Below are 5,843 nucleotides of genomic sequence, written 5' to 3' on the forward strand. Positions count from 1 at the left end.
GCCCAGGAGAAGAGAAGAGAAGCTCGCCCGCACTGCTGTTGCAGTTTCTTGGTGTTTTCTTTCTTCCCTCATGAGCCTCCCCTCGGGGAAAATGGATGGCAAGTTCGCTCTGGCTGTAAACAAACAAGTCCTGTGGTTGCTCCTCACTTATTTCTTAACGTTGGAAAGGCATCACGAGAGGAAACCATAGTATGAGGAGCTGGGATGTTGCTTTATAATTCTTTTCTTGGTTTTTGACAGGGGCTCCCATCGGGGAAACTGGTTCCAAGAATTGCCATGAAGCGCCCTGGACCTCCTGAGAGCTCGAGACTCACCTTCTTCCTGGAAAATGCCTTGGCCAGAGAGGCTAGGGTTTGGAAAGTGCCGGTTTTCCAGAACCTCACCTTGAAGGTATTCTCCCCTGCCCTTTTTGGAAGGCCCTAAGGAGCTCTGCAGAAATGCAGTCCTTGCTCCTGCCATCTATGTGCCGGAATGCAAAAGTCATCCAGCACGGATGTGACTTAAGGGGGAGACCTCTGTTTGTCCCATTTTATATTAATGCCTTGTATAAACCAGGCACTTGGCATCTTGTTTTGACTCAAGCAGTTTTGGGAAATGTGGCGGAGCAGGTAAGAGCAAGATAATCGATGCTACAGCCATAAATATGTCACATTAGAGTTAATTGTGCTCAACACCATCTCTGAATTCATCTTCGAGTCCCATCTATTCAAGTCCTTCCTCTCACCTGAATGCATCTTCAAATAAGATGTAAGAAAAAAAAAAATAGTATATTTTGCCTTGTACCTTGGCACAGTCATAAACCTGGCTTCAGCGGCCCCAGCGCTAAGCAAATTCAAGGGCTGTTAAAAAAGAAATACTGAAGTGTAAACTCAAAACCTGCTCGCGACTCCGGTTTCTCTTTACCTGTCGAGGCTGTCTGGATGAAACACGTGCTGCATCAGAGGCTTCACTTTTCCCAGGAGGGGGATATAAGCACACTCAGCACCTCATTTTGAAGAGCTCAGTTCATACCGGCTGTGCGAAGGGAGGGCTGGCTACTTCCCATTCTCTGCTCCAGTACAACCCAGTACCAGGGTTGTAATAACTAGACTGGGCGGGCAACTTGAATGAGTGCCGTAAACTGCTTCGAAATTTGCCCTTGCCCTCGCTCTTGTAGACACAGGCACAACTTTCTTCATTTCAAGCCTCCAGACATCTGAAATGTTAATTAGAGCACTTAGAATGAGTCTTCCTTTGGAGATATGTTAACAAAACCATCAAAGCACTAACTGCGTTTTTTTCTTCTTTTTCTTCCCCTCAGGGCACAGATATCTCCCTGTCGGGTTACAAGAAAGCTGTTCTCTGGATTGCAGAAATAAGTGCTCACTTCCAGTTTTACCCTGAAACATTTGCCTTAGCTACCAGCATCTTCAACCGGTTATTGGCATCGGTAAAGGTAGAGAGAATCTCTGTCAGCTTTTTCTTGGCTGGATTACTGGTTGGGATGTAAGGAGTACGTAATCAGTTTATACACAAAGCGGGTACTATGTTTGGCAGCAGATTTAGGGAGCAGTCAGGGTCTTTGCTGGGGAAGACGTTTACACAGATATATATATATACGTAACAATATAAACTTGAGTGTTTGATGAGGTTCCATAGATGTACAGTCCTCGGTAGAAGTGTCTGTGTGAATTGCAGTCCAAATGCTGTGACGGGTACAAAGAACTCATTATCATCTGATTGTCTCGCTAAACAGAGAGAAAAACAAAAAGCGCCTTATCGCTTCTAATATTGTAGTTTTGAAACCACTATTTTTAATCAAGCCGTGGGGCCAACTTTTTCTGCCATTAAAGGAACACTGAAGTTATGAGTTGAACTGAGCCTTGCAGCTTTGAATTCTATTTAGGTTAATACTGGCACTTGGCAAAAGCATATTAATTAAGGTCTCTGCTCAGAAGAGGAATAACGTTGCATTGCAAATACTGTGGGATCGCAGAGTCTAAAATTTGTGGGATACATGAACAAAAATTGCACCAAGAGGACTTATTTTGCTTCGCTTTGTATTTCCTCACTCTGTTTCCAGCTTCAAATCTTTATGCAGCCAAACCAATTCAGAAGCAACTGTAATTTAAAGGAAAGTCTGCAAAACTTGTGCATCTGTCACAGAATGACAATTACTTCCCCCAAGAACTGTTATCTTCTTTACTCAGTGTTTTCTTCTTCTCCCTTCAGGCCCAATTAAAATATCTTCAGTGCATAGCAATTTCCTGCCTTGTCCTTGCAGCAAAAACCAACGAAGAAGATGAGGTCTGTATGCTTCATTTCAAACACACTAAACTCATCTCGAGTTCACGTTGTTTGCATTTCCAGGTCTTTGGGGAGGATGAAGAAGTGTTGTTTACCCAAGTAGTCCTTAAGGGGTGACGGTAACATTTTCAGTAACATTTTCACTCCCGTTTTATCATTGCTTGGCAGAATTGTGACTTTTACCTGTGTTTGCTTCCACAATGGATGTGTTTCCCTCCTCCTGCGCTTATACCTCTTTCGTCTCTTCAGAATCCATAGCTTACAGTAAAGCTCAGTCTGGGTAGGGACACTCAAGATGCACAGGCATAGCTTTGTGTGCACAGCATGAGATTGTTGTCATCCCCCTGTCAGAGGTCCTGGGAGGGTGAGGCAGGTGGGACAGAGCAGAGGTTCTTCAGAGGGAGCTTAGAACCGATGAGCTTGCTTGGAGCAGAAACTGGTTTTGGAACCTGCTGAGGAAATGACTCAGGTCTGCACCTCAAGTGAGCATGTAAAATCAGCAACTACCCTTGAAGTGGGAGATCACACAGGATAATCTCATGGCAGAAAAACATGCGCAGAATTTGTCAGACGTTCAGAAACACGAGCCAAAAGCAGTTCAGATTGCATTTCTCCTCTTTCTTTCATTCTGCTTTGAAAAAGAACAGGAAACCTGGGAGCTGGAGTCAGGCACGCACATAGCTTTGAACTACCTCTGCTGTCGCGGGATGCTCTTCAGAGCCTTTCTTAGGCTGTGTCACACTGAGGTTTTTCGTCTTTTCCTCTCAGCTAAAAAGGAGAAGCTGAGTCAATGACCACAGGAAGCCAGACAACCACAGACGGCCCCGTGAAACAGGCCGACAGGAAGCCTCCTCCTTGGCAGAGGGGCAAAACTAATTAGAGATCAGCAGCAAGGAAGGTGCATCACCGATGCAGCCGTAAGGAGGCTCACGGGGACCCAGAGGTGAACGGCATCGTTCCCGCCACAGGGCGCATTCGCAGCTGGCTGCCCTGGGGACCAGTCTTCATTTGGGGTGGGAGTTACCTAGGAAAGGGCTCTCCTGGCCGAGCATCCTGCTCAGCGCTTCGGGATGTGCATGAACTTGTCAGATCCAATACAGAGAAACACACAGAGCTCTGTGTAGGATGTTGGCTTCTTTATTTTTTTTTTTAATTTTTTTTTTTTACAGGTAATACCATCGGTGAAGACGCTCGCAGTGCAGAGTGGTTGTAAACGCTCTCCAGCTGAGATCTTGAGAATGGAAAGAATTATAATAGAGAAGCTTCACTGGGATCTTTACACAGCAACACCAATGGATTTTTTAAACATTGTAAGCACTAATTTTTCTTTCTTGAAAGAAACAGCTCCTTATCAAATAAGACTAGACAGGTAATACCATCGGTGAAGACGCTCGCAGTGCAGAGTGGTTGTAAACGCTCTCCAGCTGAGATCTTGAGAATGGAAAGAATTATACTAGAGAAGCTTCACTGGGATCTTTACACAGCAACACCAATGGATTTTTTAAACATTGTAAGCACTAATTTTTCTTTCTTGAAAGAAACAGCTCCTTATCAAATAAGACTAGAAAACACAGATGCACACACATACACACACCCACGCATCCCTCCCAAGACATCTTAGCTAACTGCAAGTCTTTTGAAGAATGTTACAGGGATTTTAGGTATTTATTTATTTTTAAAATTTTCTACTATTTCAAACTGTTCATTTTGCTCAAAAAAAATATACCCATCCTTAAAGGACAACTAAAATGGACATTAAAAAGATTCTTAATGCACAACTATATGCCATTATTTTTTTTCTTTTTTAATACACACTGCAAAAATATTTCTAACTATTTCCATTCTATTAATACTGTACATAGAAAGCTGTCAGAGTTTTGCTACATTTCACACACAGGGGTTTTTTTCTTAAACCATTTTTCTTTTCATCCTTGCTTCAGGCAATGAGACTACCCCAACCTGGCACTTAGTTCACATTGCAGTCACTAAACATTTGATAGAAACAGTGAAACTTTGTCTTCAAGAAACGATCATGTGCAAGTAAGGCAAAAAATCACGTGATACGAACACATCCTGGATCCCTTTTTTAAAGTTATGTGCAAATATTAAGCCATCTTAGGCTGCCGATTGTGAAAACTGCCTTTCTTAGGTGCTTGTTTCCTCAGTAAATTCAGAGTGCAGTCATTAGGATTGGTTTTATTCAATTCATATCTGCTGGCCTGAACTGAATCTCCTGGATAGCGAGCTGGATGACGTAGAAACTTCAGAAATTGTTAGGAAACACAGACCTTGTACATTCATTATAAGCTCGAAAAAACCCAACAGTTCAACGGTTGGCAAGTACGAACACAAAAAAAATAAGGAAGTGGGAAAACCCTTTAGGTTTCCTGCTATGAGATGAAATTAGTCTGTACCTCTGGTTGATAACATATGAAAACATACAAAGTTCACTGACCTCTGCTTTTTTTTCATATATATATGTGTCTATATATATATATATATACTTTATCTTCTCTCCAGTTCCATGCCATGGTGATGTCCAACTGGCCCCAGCTACTACAGGGGCTGCCTCAGATGAATCCTTCCCGCCACGTTGCGTTCTTGACCAAACAGCTACAGCACTGTATGGCCTGCCACCAACTGGTGCAGTTTGAGGGCTCCACGTTGGCTTTGGTGATCATCACCTTGGAGCTGGAGAGGCTGACTCCTGACTGGTTTCCTGTCATTACCGGTCTGCTAAAAAAAGCACAGGTAGGAATCAAAATAGCCTTGGGGTCGCAAAACCGTGAGGCAGGGGTACTGAGAAATGAAAGCACGTGCGTTATCGACAACCGATACCGCATCCCGGCAGCCTTCCGAGAAGCGTGCGTCCACGTTCTGCCTTCGCTATTGCTAACAAAAAGGGAATAAAACTGCAGTTAAGGGCTGGGACCGGGGACAGGGCCTCCCCTTTGGCAGGGAAGGGAGGTTTCCAAATCGCTTTGTGGCAGAGAGCCCCTGTGTCCTGAGCAAGGAGAGATTCTCTCGCAGCAGGAGCGTCTGAGAGCACCAAAAAACCTGCCCACTGCAGCCCCAGCCTCCCACCGACACTGTGAAAACTTCTAGGTACGGTTACATTGCTTTTAAAAATAGCCATTTTGGCTTCTAAGGATACATATTAAAGGCAAGCTCTGTTGTTTTGGGGTTTTTTAACATTTGTTCTCCAGTTCCATAAAACACGTGCCTTATAAGAGAGCACATCTCGAAGGCTCAAGACCCGGGCTGTCAGCTTACCATCGACCCATGTTGTAGTTTTGAATTTGTCTGAAGCAACCTGGCCTCCTGCTGCTCCTCCTGACTTGTGCCCTCCTAAAAAGAGGGGAGCGCTTGCTCACCTTTCTGTGTGGTGGTTTGGGAGCTCCTGGTTAAGTGTTTTCCATCAGGGCCATGACACATATTGCTGATACTCATCTGCTGAGGTATCCAACACAGCCTGTCCCTGCCCTTCCCCTTATTAAAGGAGCAGTGGCCAGGAGAGTAATTTATCGTGAACTTACCAAAAATATCTGTGTCTTTCC

The 5,843-nt window shown here is 44.1% G+C and overlaps 1 protein-coding gene across 1 annotated transcript in view; it reads left to right on the forward strand.

Annotated features, from left to right (window-relative positions):
- Positions 1-247: 247 nt before the first annotated feature.
- LOC104270353 (cyclin-I-like) overlaps positions 248-5,843 on the forward strand; it is a 6,040-nt gene continuing 444 nt past the window's right edge. The window contains exons 1-5 of the mRNA XM_009864683.1: positions 248-390; positions 1,301-1,435; positions 2,212-2,286; positions 3,656-3,796; positions 4,807-5,037. Of these exons, the coding sequence (XP_009862985.1) occupies positions 277-390; positions 1,301-1,435; positions 2,212-2,286; positions 3,656-3,796; positions 4,807-5,037 (696 nt within the window). The 5' untranslated portion in view covers positions 248-276. The remainder of the gene's footprint in view (positions 391-1,300; positions 1,436-2,211; positions 2,287-3,655; positions 3,797-4,806; positions 5,038-5,843) is intronic.

This window comes from Apaloderma vittatum, unplaced genomic scaffold, assembly GCF_000703405.1.
Source record: "Apaloderma vittatum isolate BGI_N311 unplaced genomic scaffold, ASM70340v1 scaffold28832, whole genome shotgun sequence".
Lineage (NCBI taxonomy): Eukaryota > Metazoa > Chordata > Aves > Trogoniformes > Trogonidae > Apaloderma > Apaloderma vittatum.